General features: G+C 44.7%; 1 protein-coding gene across 1 annotated transcript; it reads right to left on the bottom strand.

Annotated features, from left to right (window-relative positions):
- Positions 1-4,633: 4,633 nt before the first annotated feature.
- Positions 4,634-18,460, bottom strand: LOC108273325 (uncharacterized). The gene is made up of 11 exons (XM_053684566.1): positions 18,248-18,460; positions 17,030-17,172; positions 16,801-16,874; positions 16,511-16,659; positions 11,468-11,610; positions 11,239-11,312; positions 10,949-11,097; positions 5,632-5,774; positions 5,403-5,476; positions 5,113-5,261; positions 4,634-5,017 (listed from the first exon to the last, which is right to left on the bottom strand). The coding sequence occupies exons 1-11, from the start codon at positions 18,309-18,311 to the stop codon at positions 4,830-4,832; spliced, it is 1,350 nt and encodes a 449-aa protein (XP_053540541.1). The 5' UTR covers positions 18,312-18,460; the 3' UTR covers positions 4,634-4,829.
- Between the last annotated feature and the right edge of the window lie 333 nt (positions 18,461-18,793).

Raw genomic sequence — 18,793 nt, 5'->3', positions numbered from 1 at the left:
AGATAAATAACGTGACGTGGATTTGTCATCTGAGCCTTGCTTTTTATCATGGGGCCGAGTGATAAGCTTCAAACCCGAGCCAGGGGTAGTTAATATTACCAGGAAACCCTAAACATGGATTCATGAATTGTAATCCCAAATTGTTGTTTTTTTGAAACACGGTTATCTATGTAATCTTATATCTTATCTTATGTAAGCTGCTTGCACACTTTATTTATGGTAGAAATTTTCAGCATCTGTTCTACTGGAAATATGTTTATATTTATATTTTGCAGCAAATGTATAATAAAATATGGCAGAGATTGTACAACCACAATATACTCCAGTATATCCGGTATAATCTCCAAATTAATGGGACTTAATGTAGCAAGATTCATTTATTTACATGTTCACATTGTATTCGGCCTAGTGAGGGACAGAAAAGCTTTGCGTTTAACTTCCCCTAACAACTTTAACCGGTGTGGATTAAGTATACTACGGAATCTTAGTGGATTAACAAACTTTTTTGAATGATTTTTTGCAACCTTTGACTGTTAAATAAGTTCCATCTTCTAACGTAATCCACTAATCTGTTCCACTAATAGGCTCATTATTTCAGTGTGTACGATAATATTTTGGCTAGTTATTAGAAATAGAGCATTTTTATTCTACTTTCCACAAACAGAACACATTAGGTCTAATTTGAGATCATTTATAGCCTACTTCAGATTAAACTCATTCAATTCAAGTGAACAGTGGAACAGGCTAATATGTATGTGTAATAACTATACACCTCGATAAATATAATAACTTTGATAATGGTGAGCTCCTGTCAAGAATTCCCAGCACACTGCCACTCCCACCCTGGCAAGGGCTGCTTTGACATTATGTCCTTTTTTGTTTCTGTTTCCTTCCCTGTGATTGGTTGCTGACCTATTGTGTTCACCTGTACTGTGTTTAGTCCTTGATTTGTTTCTCTCTTTGTGAAGTCTTATCGTGCACTTGTATAGTTAAGCCGAAGCCTTTTTTTTTAGTTCCTGTTCAGCGTGTATTGTTTCCTGGTTTGACCTTCGTCTGTTTTTGACTGTGGTGACGTTGCTTCCTTCCCGTGTTTTGACCTCCGCAATGGATACTCATTGGGATTTTTGGATTTGCTCAAATAAAGCCTCATGCTTCCGCCAAACATGTGTTACAGTTAATATGTCCAGTGCAGTAACAAAATAACAATAAAAACAATGGCTTTCCTGCTATGCTTCATGGACCAAACTTTGAGAACCACTTGATTAAAGCACTGAAGATCATGAAAATATGCAGGTTTATTTGTAGTTTATTATGAAGTCCAAAGGCCTCAGAAGATTTGCAGAAGGTTCAGCAAGTGGTTCCAGGTGGAGAAGGCCAGGACTTGCACGTGTGTCACATCTTTAATAATAATTACAGGTAGAGGGGGCTAGACCATGTAAGGCTTTTAAAGTGATAAGGAGAACTTTATATTGGATCTGATATGAATCAGGTAACCAGTGTAACCTGTGTAGGACAGGAGAGATGTGATGATTTATTAAAATGAGTGAGAACCCTGGCTGCTGAATTCTGGATGTATTTCAATTTATTGATTGTTTTAGTGGGAAGGCCAGAAAAGCGAGCATTACAGTATTCAAGCCTAGAACTGATGAAGGCATGGACGAGGGTTTTGGCATATTTGGTGTTTAAGAATGACCCTAAGTCTAGCAATATTGCAAAGACGATAAAAGGCTGTTTTTGTGAGAGAGAAGATGTGCGAGTTAAAAGAGAGTGTGAGTCAAAGATAATACCAAGGTTGCAGACAGTATTGGAGGGTCTGACCAGGACACCATTAATATCAATTAACTGATCAGGAAGATGAGATAGAACATGTGGAGATGCTACTACTAACACATCTGTTTTTTCAGTATTGAGTTTGAGAAGGTTACTGGTCATCCAGGAAATAATGTCCGTGATACATTCAGATAAGGCGTTTGTGGGGAAAGGAGCAGAGTGTTATGAGCTAATATAGAGTAGAGTGTCATCAGCGTAGTATTGGAAATTAAGGCCATGGTGGTGAATAATGTGACCTAAGAGAAGCATGTAGATGATAAAAATCAGCAGACCAAGTACAGAAACCTGAGGAACACCTTGAGAGTGGTAAATTGACGAATGGAAATGAAGTGCTGACGACCAGAGAGGTAAGAAATAAACCAAGATAAGGCAATGCCAGAAATTCCATTATCAGAAAGCAGAACTAATGTCTAAGAGGACCAGAAAAGTAATGGCACCTGAGTCGGAAGCCGTCCGAATATCATTTGAAACTCAGTGCGCAGTCTCAGTGCTATGACGTGGACGGAAGCCAGACTGAAAGCATTCAAAGAGATTGTAAGATCTTAAGTAGGAAAGAAGCTGAGAAGCAACCATTTCCTCCATTACTTTAGCCAAGAAAGGTAGATTAGAAATAGACCGGTAGTTTTTATAAGATCTGAGGGGTCCAAGCTAGGCTTTTTTAAAACTGGAGCGAGAGCAGCAATTTTGAGTTCTGAAGGGACAAATCCAGTACTAAATATTCTATTGATGAGGTGGGAAATAGACATTGAGACAACAGGCAGGCAAAGCATAAGTAAGGAGGTGGGGGCAGGATCAATCTGACAGGAAGTAGAATTAGATTTACTAATTATCTCAGAAACAGCAGATAGCGTAGTGGGAATGAAGTCAGTAAAGGTACCTATCTGGCTATGAATGAGACAATCATGTAGCGAGTCTGTAGAGACACTTGAGGGAAAGAGTTGATTATTGATTGATTATTTTTTTTATCGCTGACCTATTATTTTTAGAGAACATCATCCGTACCACTTATAACTGCTGCACCACTGTACCAGACAATTCTTGTGGCTTTTCCTGTTGTAACTTCCGTGCTCATGGTGTCTCAGTCTCACCATCACAGTGAACAGGAGCGTTGAATTGGTGGTACTGCTCGAACAAAGGTTTTTACCAGTGTACAGATATCCTACATTTGATGTTTAACATTTTGAAAACAGTTTACGCTATTCGGCCAAAGGTTTGTGGACACCTGCCCATCACAACCACATGTGTTTCTTCCCCAAACTGTTGCACATAATTATATAGAATGTCTTTGTGTGCTGTAGCATTAATGAATTTCCCTTCACCGGAACTAAGAGGCCCAAACCTGTCCCAGCATGACAATGCTCATGTGCACAAAGTGAGCTCCATGAAGACATGGTTTAAGAAGGTTGGACTGGAAGAACTCGAGTGTCCTGCACAGAGCCCTGACCTCAACCCCACTGAACACCTTGGGGATGAACTGGAACACCGACTCCTCCCCAGACCTCCTCATCCAACATCAGCGCCTGACCTCGCTAATGCTCTTGTAGCTGAATGGACAGAACGTTCCACAGCCATGCTCCAAAATCTAGTGGAACGCCATCCCAGAAGAGTGGAGCTCATAATAACAGCAAAGGAGGACCAACTCAATGTTAATGCCCATGGTTTTGGATTGGGCACATATGATTTTTTGAATTATGAATTTTTAAAATGTAAGTTACAATATATAATTATGTATATTAGTAGAGCATTTGCAGAGTAATCGCATTGATTAGTAAGAAAAAAGGGTTCTTTAAAGGTATATTTAGGAGTTCACTGAATAATTAAGGGTTCTTCATTCATCCATTCATTCACTTTTTCATTCATTCATCTTCAGGATCCACTTTATCCTGGTCATGGTTGTGAGGAACACTAGGTCTAAGGAAAGGAAACACCCTGGACACAATCTAGCAGAACTATTGTCAAACATGCTGTTATAGAAAGTTTATTAACACCTTAACGATCATAATCTATCATCTGGACAGTGCTGTGGTATGAAAGGATGTATTATAATAATTGGAACATGACAAGTTGGTCAAGAAGCATACAGGAAAAACATATGTAAAGGCAGTAAAGACGCAAAACTATATTATATCATATCATATATATTTTTGTGATATTATGTTATATGCTCATAAAGTTTCGACAAATGTGTTTCAATCGATCATTTCTACACATTTCATTCAAGAATATTTGTTCAGTCATGTGACATTATTGTTTTAACACATTCTCATTACAAGAGAATAAATTTGAATAGATTGAGATTTTTAATTTTTTTTTTTAAATCTTGTAAAATATGTAAAGTAAAGCACCACAAAAGAAAACAATCATTTACTTGCCATTACTTAGACCATTATAGCATAATGTTAATAGTACAAATATTTCATCCATCCATTCAATTATTTTCAGTATCCGGAGCCAATCATAGGAACACCGGGGGTTAAGTGAGCCAGTCCATCGCATGGCACCCTGCACACACACATTTTTTCACACACTTGTTCAAACGTAGGGGTAATCTGCCGGCATGTTTTTTTTGTTGTCATTGTTAATTGGGAGGAAGAACTCTGGAGAACCCAGAAGAAACCCCCACAGGGAAAAGATAATAACTATTTCAGATTTATTTATATTACACAGGATGTCCCAAAAGTCTCCATACACAGGAGGAATTAACCATTTTTTAGCAAAATGTCTTCCAAAATTTTCATACTTAGCATTTATTTCATATATATATATATATATATATATATATATATATATATATATATATATATATATATATATATATATATATATAAGTGTTGCAGACCGAGAAGTGGACATTCACCAACATCCACTCATAAAGACACAACCGACGTGATGCTGGTGAACATAGTCCACTATGTAAGGAGATTGTTGGTACACCCTGTAGATTAACGTATTTCATTATATAAAGATGTTGCACTGCCCCTAGTGGCAGGTTTACACAATTAAAAAGAATAGCTGAGGAAGTAAAGCAGGCAGAACGAAACAGTATAGCGGAGAATTGACGTCAGAGCAATGGGACTTTGATTAAAGGACGAGGCGGTGTTGTAGTGTGTAGTTGCAAGAAGTGGAGACTTGGTTGTATGGGAAGTGCTGGAGACAGTTGGTGCAGGGGTGGACGGTGGTGCTATGACTGTGTGAAAACATCAGCATTAGTACTTCTCAGTATGTTCAATTAAACAAAGTTACATTTTGCTCTACTTTCCATAAGTCAGCACTCACGCTTACCTTGTGTGAAATTAGGGTTGACTTTAAGGCCGTTTATTTCCTTATCGGCAGCGGTCGCGTTCATAAACAGCCCTTTGATCTCATCAGCGTTGGTTTTGTTTGACTGGAACACGAGACTAGCCTTTACGAGCACGGTTCCAGTTTGATTGCTAAAGAAACGGAAAGAGAAATAATCATTGGTTGTTAGAATGTTGACTAGAATCACTTAGCTAATGCTTTGTGTTTAGTCGCTAATTTTAAAATAAATACTATTACAGCACGAGGAACTAAAACCATGTTAAGAATTGTACCTGAAGGTCATCGCTGACACATTGACATAAAACACGTGTGTTTTACACGTGGCACAGCCGTAGATGGAGTTGAGCTGGAAGAAGGACAGAGTCAAATTTAGAGAGTTTTGTAGGAATGTTGAATAATTGCAGACGAAAGCAACTGGATTTGGTCATAATCTTCAAGGCATGGGTGTACATCATTAAGCATCATATTTTGTGAGAGAAATGGGAGAAATTAAAACCTCACCATGTCAGTAACTTGTTTGTACAAGATCGCATAATCAGAAGAGTTGGACTTGAGTAGAGAGCTGTTGTAGATGCGGTTGGTGATGTCCATGGTGAGCTCGTAAGTCACTAAAGCATTCGGAGCCTCCTCAGATTTCACTGAAACTTTCAGAGAACAAGCAGGAAAACGATCAGAAACCTCCGATGATACAAAGAGACACAGAGGATCTTCTCGTTCTTAATTATTTCTTTTTTTTTTTAAATTACTGTCTAATCATCTTCTTGCTTTAGAGGCGTGGTTCTCATCGTGGAGTCTGTGGAGCATAGTCAGAGGGTCCACCATTTTCTAACGTTGTTCCAGTGGTGGAAAGAACAATCCAGCATTATTAGAGTTATTATGCCTACATGTAATGCCAACTGGAATGTAAAGACATTTTTAATAATAATAATAATAATAATAATAATAATAATAATAATAATAATAGTAATAGTTTTTTTTAAAAAAAGGAAGTTCAGAAAGTTCCGGCTCCAATACATACCAAACTACAACCACACTTAAACACTGTAAAACCGGATAAGTTCATTTAACTCAAAACATTTGAGGAAACTATCCATCCATCTTCTACCACTTATTCCTTTTCAGGGTCACAGGGAACCTGGAGACTATCCCAGGGAGCACAGGGCACAAGGCGGGATACACCCTGGACAGGGTGCCGATCCATCACAGGGCACAATCACAAACACACTCACACACCCATTCATACACTACAGACACTTTAGACACGCCAATCAGCCTACCATGCATGTCTTTGTACTGGGGGAGGAAACCGGAGTACCTGGAGGAAACCCCCACAGCATGGGGAGAACATACAAACACACAGGTGGGATTTGAACCCCGGACCCTGGAGGTGTGAGGCAAACGTGCTGACCACTAAGCCACCGTGCGCAATCAATTCCTTTAAGCCAAATACACTTAAATATAGCAAAAATGTAACTCAGTTAACTCTATTGAAGTGTGTTTGGCTTAAAGGAATTGATTTATCAACTATAAAATTGTGAGGTAATTAGTTTCCACAAATGTTTTGAGTTAAATGAACTTATCCGGTTTAACAGAGTAAAATGACTCATATACAAATCGACTAACTGTAAATTTCAACTCGTTACAACGCTAGCAAATTCTTCATGAGATAAATCGCACAGCAGGTCTGATTTAATTTTTTTTTTTTTTTTTTACCTACGACAGGATTTTATCATCTTTGGATTGATCAAAGTATCATGTTGTTGTCTTTTACAGCAGAATAAAACTTCAGTTGTCACAATTCCCCCTTGAAGCAGTGTGCTTTAAGCGCAAATGCGCGAACACCTGCTTTTCCGCTGTCGACCTTAGTGACATTGGGACACGTGGGTTTTGTTTATGTTTGTCATGTCTCCTCCCTGTTCCGTCATTGGCTGGGAAGTCACGTGTGTCCGGATTAACCTCAGCTGTTAGCAGTTGCGAGGGTAATCATGTCCGCATATATACCACGCGCTTTCCAGCACACAACGCGGAAGATTAAGTAGTAAGTAATACGAAGTGAATGTTTAGCGTTAGTGTAGTTCGTGTCAGTCATAGTCATAGTCATAGTCAGTTCGCGCTGGATATCCGCTTCCAGTTCATCGTCATAGTTTGTTTCTTGTTTTGGTTATCGACCTAGATTCCTGCCTAGCCCCGTGTATACCTGTTTGCCAATCGCCTGACCTCTTGCCTGTTTATGAATTACGTTTTGGATCACGTTTTGGATTTGTCTGCCTGCCTGTCTCTTTAAATAAGCAACTGTTATCCTGCACTTGCATCCGCCTTATCTCTGCTTCGTATCTCTGCTACGATGTGTGACAGAATCTTCCGCCTTAACATGGATGCAGCAGGAGGACTAGAGAGAAGGTACGCCATTGAATTGCCGCCAGAGACAGCGGGATTGGGGAGCTACCCGCTGGAGTTTCTCTTCAGCTGCCAGGAGTATTTCTGCAGCTTGGCGGTTCCCAAGCCTACTAAGAGAGAGTGGATCGGGTTCCTGGTGTCCAGGTTTTGCGGCCCGGCCCGTGACTGGGCGGAGCAGCTGGTGAGTGCTGGGTCGCCAGCGCTCCATGATGTCACTCAGTTTACAGAGCTGTTTATGGAGGAGTTTTCACAGCCTGGACAACTTCGTGGTCTTGATTTACTGGGGTGGAGAGTCAATGGACAGCCCCAGGTGGACCCACCATTCAACCTCTATTATGAGGAGATGGACAGGGCAGCAACCGGCGATCCGCTTCAGTTTCCGGCCAACACGGGGGCGAAATCCCCGAGATGTATGACCGAGGGCTGCGGGAGAGAGACTCAGCTTCAATGTCCCACTTGCAGGAAGCTGGGCCTCCAGGAAGCTTTCTTCTGCTCTCAGGAATGCTTCAAGAGCAGCTGGCAGGAACATAAGAAACTCCACCGGAGAGCCCGTGCAGAGACCCAGCCCGGGACCGACAGGGTGACCTCAGAGCTCGAACCTCAGCCCCACGAGGTGGGCTCACCCGCCGAGCTCCAACAAAAGGTCCAAGTCCAAGTCAAGTCGCACGTCCCTGAGATCCAAGTCAAGTCTCATGTCCCTGAGATCCAAGTCAAGTCTCACGTCCCTGAGATCCAAGTCAAGTCTCACGTCCCTGAGATCCAAGTCAAGTCTCACGTCCCTGAGCTCCAGGTCCAGCCGCCAGCCCCTCAGCTCCAGGTCCAGCCGCCAGCCCCTGAGCTACAGGTCCAGCCTCCAGTCCCTGAGCTCCAGGTCCAGCCTCCAGTCCCTGAGCTCCAGGTCCAGCCTCCAGTCCCTGAGCTCCAAGCCAAGCCTCCAGTCCCTGAGCTCCAAGCCAAGCCTCCAGTCCCTGAGCTCCAAGCCAAGCCTCCAGTCCCTGAGCTCCAAGCCAAGCCTCAAGCCCCTTAGATCCAAGTCAAGCCTCAAGTCCCTGAGATCCAAGTCCAAGTCAAGTCTCACCTCCCTGAGGTCCAAGCCAAGCCTCCAGTCTCTTATGTCCAAGCCAAGCCTCCAGGCTCTGACGCCCAAGCCAAGCCTCCAGGCTCTGATGCCCAAGCCAAGCCTCCAGGCTCTGACGCACAAGCCAAGCTTCACGTCCCTGAGCTCACGTTCAAGCCTGCTGATCCAGTTTCCCAAGCTCTGCTAATATCTCAGCCTAATGACCAAATGCTGCTCACGCCCAAGTCTACCGACCCGGTCACCCAAGTTCAGCCCACTGACACGCACAGCCAAGTTCTGCTCACGCGCCGTTCTGCCGACAGGCCCAGCCAAGTTCCGCTCACGCCACAGTCTGCTGACACGCCCAGCCAAGCTCTGCTCGCGCCCCAGTCTGCGGACACGCACAGCCAAGCTCCGCTCGCGCCCCAGTCTGCTGACATGCCCAGCCAAGCTCCGCTCGCGCCCCAGTCTGCTGACACGCCTAGCCAAGCTCCGCCCACGCCACAGTCTGCTGACACGGCCAGCCAAGCTCCGCCCATGCCCAAGGTTCACCTAGTGACCTCAGAGCCTCAGTCTCCCTGTTCAGCTGTGGACATCGCTCAGCCTTCCTGTTCAGCTGTGGACGTCGCTCAGCCTCCCTGTTCAGCTGTGGACGTCGCTCAGCCTTCCTGCTCCATGGCAGATAGCATTCCCCTCTTCTGCTTCGAGGAGACCCACGCTCCTCTCCCTGGCCGCACGGAGACCCACGCTTCTCTCCCTGGCCGCACGGAGACCCACGCTCCTCTCCCTGGCCGCACAGAGACCCACGCTCCTCTTCCTGGCCTTACAGGGGACTTCGCTCTGCCTTCCAGTTCAGCTGGGGACGTCGCTCCGCTTTCAGGCGCCGATGAGGACGTCGCCCTGCTTCCCTGCTCCGCCGAGTACAACGCTCTGCCTTCCTGCTCCGCCGAGGACGTCGCTCTGCCTTCATGTTCTGACGAGGACGTCGCCCTGCTTCCTTGCTCTACCAAGTACAGTGCTCTGTTTCCCTGCTCCGCCGAGTACAGTGCTCTGTTTCCCTGCTCCGCCGAGGACATCGCTCTACCCTCATGCCCAGCCGAGGTCGTCGCTCTGCCCTCATGCCCAGCCGAGGTCGTCGCTCAGCCCCCCTGTCCAGCTGAGGTCGTCGCTCAGCCTCCCTGTCCAGCTGAGGTCATCGCTCTGCTTCCCTACGCTGCTAAGAACACCGTGCAGTTTCATGACTCTGCTCGGGACATTCAGCCCAGGGGGCCGGGGTCGCCAATGAAGTGGGATGACTCATGGCACTCCGGGAGGAGTGCCCTTGGGGGGGGGGGTTCTGTCACGATTCCCCCTTGAAGCAGTCTGCTTTAAGCGCAAATGCGCGAGCACCTGCTTTTCCGCTGTCGACCTTAGTGACATTGGGACACGTGGATTTTGTTTATGTTTGTCATGTCTCCTCCCTGTTCCGTCATTGGCTGGGAAGTCACGTGTGTCCAGATTACCCTCAATTGTTAGCAGTTGTGAGGGTAATCATGTCCACATATATACCGCGCGCTTCCCAGCACACAACGCGGAAGATTAAGTAGTAAGTAATAAGAAGTGAATGTTTAGCGTTAGTGTAGTCCGTGTCATAGTCATAGTCATAGTCATAGTCAGTTCGCGCTGGATATCCGCTTCCAGTTCATCGTCATAGTTTGTTTCTTGTTTTGGTTATCGACCTAGATTCCTGCCTAGCCCCGTGTATACCTGTTTGCCAATCGCCTGACCTCTTGCCTGTTTATGAATTACGTTTTGGATCACGTTTTGGATTTGTCTGCCTGCCTGTCTCTTTAAATAAACAACTGTTATCCTGCACTTGCATCCGCCTTATCTCTGCTTCGTATCTCTGCTATGATGTGTGACATCAGTCAGATGCAAAGGGTGGAAGGATGCTTCTGGAGGACAGGATCTTCACAGTAGATGAATTTTATTCGCAGAAGGAGTTCAGGTGGAGAAATACGGGAGTGTAGTCTCCCTTCCTGTCTAACTGAAGGTGTGAATGCCTACCCGATATAGCGCTTCAGTTCCCTGTACAGTATAATAAAAGGGTCTTCACGTGACAGTGTGTACCACGTATCTATCTTCTTAAGTGTCTAGCAACTTATCCTATGGTGAGAATCAGCCAAAAGAGAATCAAACAGATTTTAAACAAGATTTCCTGAGGTGCTTCATCTTAACTGTCTAAAATCAGAAATGTTTTCATAATGTGATATTTTAAGACCAGAGTGATAGATTCCTGACTAATGCTTTACTGGAAGCTCCACAAATAATAATGCTTTTTATAAATATATTAATACTCAGGACATAATGAAGCTTAATGCTTACCTTGTGTGAAATTAGGGTTGACTTTAAGGCCGTTTATTTCCTTATCGGCAGCGGTCGCGTTCATAAACAGCCCTTTGATCTCATCAGCGTTGGTTTTGTTTGACTGGAACACGAGACTAGCCTTTACGAGCACGGTTCCAGTTTGATTGCTAAAGAAACGGAAAGAGAAATAATCATTGGTTGTTAGAATGTTGACTAGAATCACTTAGCTAATGCTTTGTGTTTAGTCGCTAATTTTAAAATAAATACTATTACAGCACGAGGAACTAAAACCATGTTAAGAATTGTACCTGAAGGTCATCGCTGACACATTGCCATAAAACACGTGTGTTTTACACGTGGCACAGCCGTAGATGGAGTTGAGCTGGAAGAAGGACAGAGTCAAATTTAGAGAGTTTTGTAGGAATGTTGAATAATTGCAGACGAAAGCAACTGGATTTGGTCATAATCTTCAAGGCATGGGTGTACATCATTAAGCATCATATTTTGTGAGAGAAATGGGAGAAATTAAAACCTCACCATGTCAGTAACTTGTTTGTACAAGATCGCATAATCAGAAGAGTTGGACTTGAGTAGAGAGCTGTTGTAGATGCGGTTGGTGATGTCCATGGTGAGCTCGTAAGTCACTAAAGCATTCGGAGCCTCCTCAGATTTCACTGAAACTTTCAGAGAACAAGCAGGAAAACGATCAGAAACCTCCGATGATACAAAGAGACACAGAGGATCTTCTCGTTCTTAATTATTTCTTTTTTTTTTAAATTACTGTCTAATCATCTTCTTGCTTTAGAGGCGTGGTTCTCATCGTGGAGTCTGTGGAGCATAGTCAGAGGGTCCACCATTTTCTAACGTTGTTCCAGTGGTGGAAAGAACAATCCAGCATTATTAGAGTTATTATGCCTACACGTAATGCCAACTGGAATGTAAAGACATTTTTATTAATAATAATAATAATAATAATAATAATAATAATATAATAATAATAGTTTTTTTTTAAAAAAAAGAAAGTTCAGAAAGTTCCGGCTCCAATACATACCAAACTATAACCACACTTAAACACTGTAAAACCGAATAAGTTCATTTAACTCAAAACATTTGAGGAAACTATCCATCCATCTTCTACCGCTTACTCCTTTTCAGGGTCACGGGAACCTGGAGCCTATCCAAGGGAGCATGGGGCACAAGGCGGGGTACACCCTGGACAGGGTGCCGATCCATCACAAGGCACAATCACACACACACTCACACACCCATTCATACACTACGGACACTTTAGACACGCCAATCAGCCTACCATGCCTACCAGCCTACCATGCATGTCTTTGTACTGGGGGAGGAAACCGGAGTACCCAGAGGAAACCCCCGCAGCATGGGGAGAACATACAAACACACAGGTGGGACTTGAACCCCGGACCCTGGAGGTGTGAGGCAAACGTGCTGACCACTAAGCCACCGTGCGCACTTGAGGAAACTAATTACCTCAAAATTTTATAGTTAATAAATCAATTCCTTTAAGCCAAATACACTTAAATATAGCAAAAATGTAACTCAGTTAACTCTATTGAAGTGTGTTTGGCTTAAAGGAATTGATTTATCAACTATAAAATTTTGAGGTAATTAGTTTCCTCAAATGTTTTGAGTTAAATGAACTTATCCGGTTTTACAGAGTAAAATGACTCATATACAAATCGACTAACTGTAAATTTCAACTCGTTACAACGCTAGCAAATTCTTCATGAGATAAATCGCACAGCAGGTCTGATTTAATTTTTTTTTTTTTTTTTTTACCTACGACAGGATTTTATCATCTTTGGATTGATCAAAGTATCATGTTGTTGTCTTTTACAGCAGAATAAAACTTCAGTTGTCACAATTCCCCCTTGAAGCAGTGTGCTTTAAGCACAAATGCGCGAACACCTGCTTTTCCGCTGTCGACCTTAGTGACATTGGGACACGTGGGTTTTGTTTATGTTTGTCATGTCTCCTCCCTGTTCCGTCATTGGCTGGGAAGTCACGTTTGTCCGGATTAACCTCAGCTGTTAGCAGTCGCGATTGTAATCATGTCCGCATATATACCGCGCGCTTCCCAGCACACAACGCGGAAGATTAAGTAGTAAGTAATAAGAAGTGAATGTTTAGCATTAGTGTAGTCCGTGTCATAGTCATAGTCATAGTCATAGTCAGTTCGCGCTGGATATCCGCTTCCAGTTCATCGTCATAGTTTGTTTCTTGTTTTGGTTATCGACCTAGATTCCTGCCTAGCCCCGTGTATACCTGTTTGCCAATCGCCTGACCTCTTGCCTGTTTATGAATTACGTTTTGGATGACGTTTTGGATTTGTCTGCCTGCCTGTCTCTTTAAATAAACAACTGTTATCCTGCACTTGCATCCGCCTTATCTCTGCTTCGTATCTCTGCTACGATGTGTGACAGAATCTTCCGCCTTAACATGGATGCAGCAGGAGGACTAGAGAGAAGGTACGCCATTGAATTGCCGCCAGAGACAGCGGGATTGGGGAGCTACCCGCTGGAGTTTCTCTTCAGCTGCCAGGAGTATTTCTGCAGCTTGGCGGTTCCCAAGCCTACTAAGAGAGAGTGGATCGGGTTCCTGGTGTCCAGGTTTTGCGGCCCGGCCCGTGACTGGGCGGAGCAGCTGGTGAGTGCTGGGTCGCCAGCCCTCCATGATGTCACTCAGTTTACAGAGCTGTTTATGGAGTTTTCACAGCCTGGACAACTTCGTGGTCTTGATTTACTGGGGTGGAGAGTCAATGGACAGCCCCAGGTGGACCCACCATTCAACCTCTATTATGAGGAGATGGACAGGGCAGCAACCAGCGATCCACTTCAGTTTCCGGCCAACACGGGGGCGAAATCCCCGAGATGTATGACCGAGGGCTGCAGGAGAGAGACTCAGCTTCAATGTCCCACTTGCAGGAAGCTGGGCCTCCAGGAAGCTTTCTTCTGCTCTCAGGAATGCTTCAAGAACAGCTGGCGGGAACATAAGAAACTCCACCGGAGAGCCCGTGCAGAGACCCAGCCCGGGACCGACAGGGTGACCTCAGAGCTCGAACCTCAGCCCCACGAGGTGGGGTCACCCGCCGAGCTCCAACAAAAGGTCCAAGTCCAAGTCAAGTCTCACGTCCCTGAGATCCAAGTCAAGTCTCACGTCTCTGAGCTCCAGGTCCAGCCGCCAGCCCCTCAGCTCCAGGTCCAGCCGCCAGCCCCTGAGCTCCAGGTCCAGCCTCCAGTCCCTGAGCTCCAGGTCCAGCCTCCAGTCCCTGAGCTCCAGGTCCAGCCTCCAGTCCCTGAGCTCCAAGCCAAGCCTCCAGTCCCTGAGCTCCAAGCCAAGCCTCCAGTCCCTGAGCTCCAAGCCAAGCCTCCAGTCTCTTATGTCCAAGCCAAGCCTCCAGGCTCTGACGCCCAAGCCAAGCCTCCAGGCTCTGATGCCCAAGCCAAGCCTCCAGGCTCTGACGCACAAGCCAAGCTTCACGTCCCTGAGCTCACGTTCAAGCCTGCTGATCCAGTTTCCCAAGCTCTGCTAATATCTCAGCCTAATGACCAAATGCTGCTCACACCCAAGTCTACCGACCCGGTCACCCAAGTTCAGCCCACTGACACGCACAGCCAAGTTCCGCTCACGCCACAGTCTGCTGACACGCCCAGCCAAGCTCTGCTCGCGCCCCAGTCTGTGGACACGCACAGCCAAGCTCTGCTCGCGCCCCAGTCTGCTGACACGCCCAGCCAAGCTCCGCTCGCGCCCCAGTCTGCTGACACGCCTAGCCAAGCTCCGCCCACGCCACAGTCTGCTGACACGGCCAGCCAAGCTCCGCCCATGCCCAAGGTTCACCTAGTGACCTCAGAGCCTCAGTCTCCCTGTTCAGCTGTGGACATCGCTCAGCCTTCCTGTTCAGCTGTGGACGTCGCTCAGCCTCCCTGTTCAGCTGTGGACGTCGCTCAGCCTTCCTGCTCCATGGCAGATAGCGTTCCCCTCTTCTGCTTCGAGGAGACCCACGCTCCTCTCCCTGGCCGCACGGAGACCCACGCTCCTCTCCCTGGCCGCACAGAGACCCACGCTCCTCTTCCTGGCCTTACAGGGGACTTCGCTCTGCCTTCCAGTTCAGCTGGGGACGTCGCTCCGCTTTCAGGCGCCGATGAGGACGTCGCCCTGCTTCCCTGCTCTGCCGAGTACAACGCTCTGCCTTCCTGCTCCGCCGAGGACGTCGCTCTGCTTCCCTGCTCCACCAAGTACAGTGCTATGTTTCCCTGCTCCGCCGAGTACAGTGCTCTGTTTCCCTGCTCCGCCGAGGACATCGTTCTACCCTCATGCCCAGCCGAGGTCGTCGCTCTGCCCTCATGCCCAGCCGAGCTCATCGCTCAGCCCCCCTGTCCAGCTGAGGTCATCGCTCTGCTTCCCTACGCTGCTAAGAACACCGTGCAGTTTCATGACTCTGCTCGGGACATTGAGCCCAGGGGGCCAGGGTCGCCAATGAAGTGGGATGACTCATGGCACTCCGGGAGGAGTGCCCTTGGGGGGGGTTCTGTCACAATTCCCCCTTGAAGCAGTCTGCTTTAAGCGCAAATGCGCGAGCACCTGCTTTTCCGCTGTCGACCTTAGTGACATTGGGACACGTGGATTTTGTTTATGTTTGTCATGTCTCCTCCCTGTTCCGTCATTGGCTGGGAAGTCACGTGTGTCCGGATTACCCTCAGCTGTTAGCAGTTGTGAGGGTAATCATGTCCACATATATACCGCGCGCTTCCCAGCACACAACGCGGAAGATTAAGTAGTAAGTAATAAGAAGTGAATGTTTAGCGTTAGTGTAGTCCGTGTCATAGTCATAGTCATAGTCATAGTCAGTTCGCGCTGGATATCCGCTTCCAGTTCATCGTCATAGTTTGTTTCTTGTTTTGGTTATCGACCTAGATTCCTGCCTAGCCCCGTGTATACCTGTTTGCCAATCGCCTGACCTCTTGCCTGTTTATGAATTACGTTTTGGATCACGTTTTGGATTTGTCTGCCTGCCTGTCTCTTTAAATAAACAACTGTTATCCTGCACTTGCATCCGCCTTATCTCTGCTTCGTATCTCTGCTATGATGTGTGACATCAGTCAGATGCAAAGGGTGGAAGGATGCTTCTGGAGGACAGGATCTTCACAGTAGATGAATTTTATTCGCAGAAGGCGTTCAGGTGGAGAAATACGGGAGTGTAGTCTCCCTTCCTGTCTAACTGAAGGTGTGAATGCCTACCCGATATAGCGCTTCAGTTCCCTGTACAGTATAATAAAAGGGTCTTCACGTGACAGTGTGTACCACGTATCTATCTTCTTAAGTGTCTAGCAACTTATCCTATGGCGAGAATCAGCCAAAAGAGAATCAAACAGATTTTAAACAAGATTTCCTGAGGTGCTTCATCTTAACTGTCTAAAATCAGAAATGTTTTCATAATGTGATATTTTAAGACCAGAGTGATAGATTCCTGACTAATGCTTTACTGGAAGCTCCACAAATAATAATGCTTTTTATAAATATATTAATACTCAGGACATAATGAAGCTTAATGCTTACCTTGTGTGAAATTAGGGTTGACTTTAAGGCCGTTTATTTCCTTATCGGCAGCGGTCGCGTTCATAAACAGCCCTTTGATCTCATCAGCGTTGGTTTTGTTTGACTGGAACACGAGACTAGCCTTTACGAGCACGGTTCCAGTTTGATTGCTAAAGAAACGGAAAGAGAAATAATCATTGGTTGTTAGAATGTTGACTAGAATCACTTAGCTAATGCTTTGTGTTTAGTCGCTAATTTTAAAATAAATACTATTACAGCACGAGGAACTAAAACCATGTTAAGAATTGTACCTGAAGGACATCGCTGACACATTGCCATAAAACACGTGTGTTTTACACGTGGCACAGCCGTAGATGGAGTTGAGCTGGAAGAAGGACAGAGTCAAATTTAGAGAGTTTTGTAGGAATGTTGAATAATTGCAGACGAAAGCAACTGGATTTGGTCATAATCTTCAAGGCATGGGTGTACATCATTAAGCATCATATTTTGTGCGAGAAATGGGAGAAATGAAAACCTCACCATGTCAGTAACTTGTTTGTACAAGATCGCATAATCAGAAGAGTTGGACTTGAGTAGAGAGCTGTTGTAGATGCGGTTGGTGATGTCCATGGTGAGCTCGTAAGTCACTAAAGCATTCGGAGCCTCCTCAGATTTCACTGAAACTTTCAGAGAACAAGCAGGAAAACGATCAGAAACCTCCGATGATACAAAGAGACACAGAGGATCTTCTCGTTCTTAATTATTTCTTTTTTTTTTAAATTACTGTCTAATCATCTTCTTGCTTTAGAGGCGTGGTTCTCATCATGGAGTCTGTGGAGCATAGTCAGAGGGTCCACCATTTTCTAACGTTGTTCCAGTGGTGGAAAGAACAATCCAGCATTATTAGAGTTATTATGCCTACATGTAATGCCAACTGGAATGTAAAGACATTTTTAATAATAATAATTATAATAATAATAATATAAAAAAAATAAGAACAGAAAGTTCTTAGTATGGAATATTTCCCCTTCTGATTTCTTTAAATGTTTAAGCCTTATGGGTAAACTGGCACATGGTGGCACAGGAGGTCTCAGAAGTGCATTTGTTTCATTCTTGCTAATTGTCTGAGCAATAATATGTTATTAAGACCGTTAAAAGCTTAATATTTAGCCATTTTGGGCTCGGCCCATTTTATTTATTTTTTGCCGAGTGGTGTACTCGATATTAAATGAAATATAATTGAATCTACATTGTTTCCACGCTTTTCCTACTATATATAAGCGAGTTGTTAAAACTTAAGTGTTACCGTTATTAACGGCTATTCATATGGTTCAGAGGCTGTTAATGTGCCTAACGCCTCATCATTTCCTGATGCACTGTTAGTGGACGTTGTAGTAAAGTGTCACCGATCCGTTTCTCGAGGTTTCCGTTGAGAAGAACATTTACACTGAACGAATTTGTACGAAGAAATACAGCGACTTGTCACGGAAAGAAATGTTTCGTTTGAGAAACTTGCCCTCAAGTTACTGCGAAAATGTGTCAGGACTACGGAAACAAAAGAAACGACTTTAACACAACATCCTGAATCGTTTCATCGCTTCATACGGTCATTATTTTGTTGTGGACTATTCCACAGCTTTTGTTGTTGTTGTTGTTGTTGTTGTTGTTGTTGAGCAGGTTATTTCGAGCGATCTAATATGACTCATAACTGATGCAGGTAAAAACAACATGGAGCTTCATCTTAACACGGTTTCTTACCTGACATGGCTAACACGGCGATGCAGAGAGCCGCCCATGTGTATCGCATCGTGCAGACGTCCATCTGGAAGAAGCGTGAATCTATATGAATAATCTCGTCTTTGCGTAAGTGGAATATTCTCAGGAGTCGGTGTGTGAGAGCACAGCGCGGCGCCTTAGCCGAGGAAAGTGATGTGGAGAGGCTGACTATTACAGTGTATAAGAGTGTGAGATAACCAAAGGAGAGTGATTAGTCATACAAAGGGCCCAGGGTGTGATTAAGGAAGTGGGAAAAAATCTGAAAAGTACAAGAGAGGAGTGCCTTTGTTTGTTTGACTGTTTGTTTTTTAGGGTGTGTATATCTGATAGCTAGTCTGTGAGATGTTAAAATTGATATGTTTTTGTGCCAGTAATCTGCTGACTTTGTTCTAAATATCCCTGTAGTAGCCAGTTTATTACTCTTCAAGTACAGGACATGTGGACGGCACTGATAGACTCCACTACCGATATTTAACAATTTGGTTTAGAATGTTAAATTATACACATATTTATTAGTGGTGAAACAAT

The sequence above is a fragment of the Ictalurus punctatus genome, chromosome 12 (assembly GCF_001660625.3).
Source record: "Ictalurus punctatus breed USDA103 chromosome 12, Coco_2.0, whole genome shotgun sequence".
NCBI lineage: Eukaryota > Metazoa > Chordata > Actinopteri > Siluriformes > Ictaluridae > Ictalurus > Ictalurus punctatus.
This window is presented reverse-complemented; position numbering and strand designations above follow the sequence as displayed.

What these genes read in the sequence shown, in the direction of transcription:
- LOC108273325 (XM_053684566.1), bottom strand. Translation starts at nt 18,311, where the DNA reads ATGGACGTCTGCACGATGCGATACACATGGGCGGCTCTCTGCATCGCC. An exon ending in CGCCGTGTTAGCCATGTCAG is followed by an intron (nt 17,173 to 18,247) that starts GTAAGAAACCGT and finishes GTTCTCTGAAAG; the next exon opens with TTTCAGTGAAATCTGAGGAG. An exon ending in CAACCCTAATTTCACACAAG is followed by an intron (nt 5,775 to 10,948) that starts GTAAGCATTAAG and finishes GTTCTCTGAAAG; the next exon opens with TTTCAGTGAAATCTGAGGAG.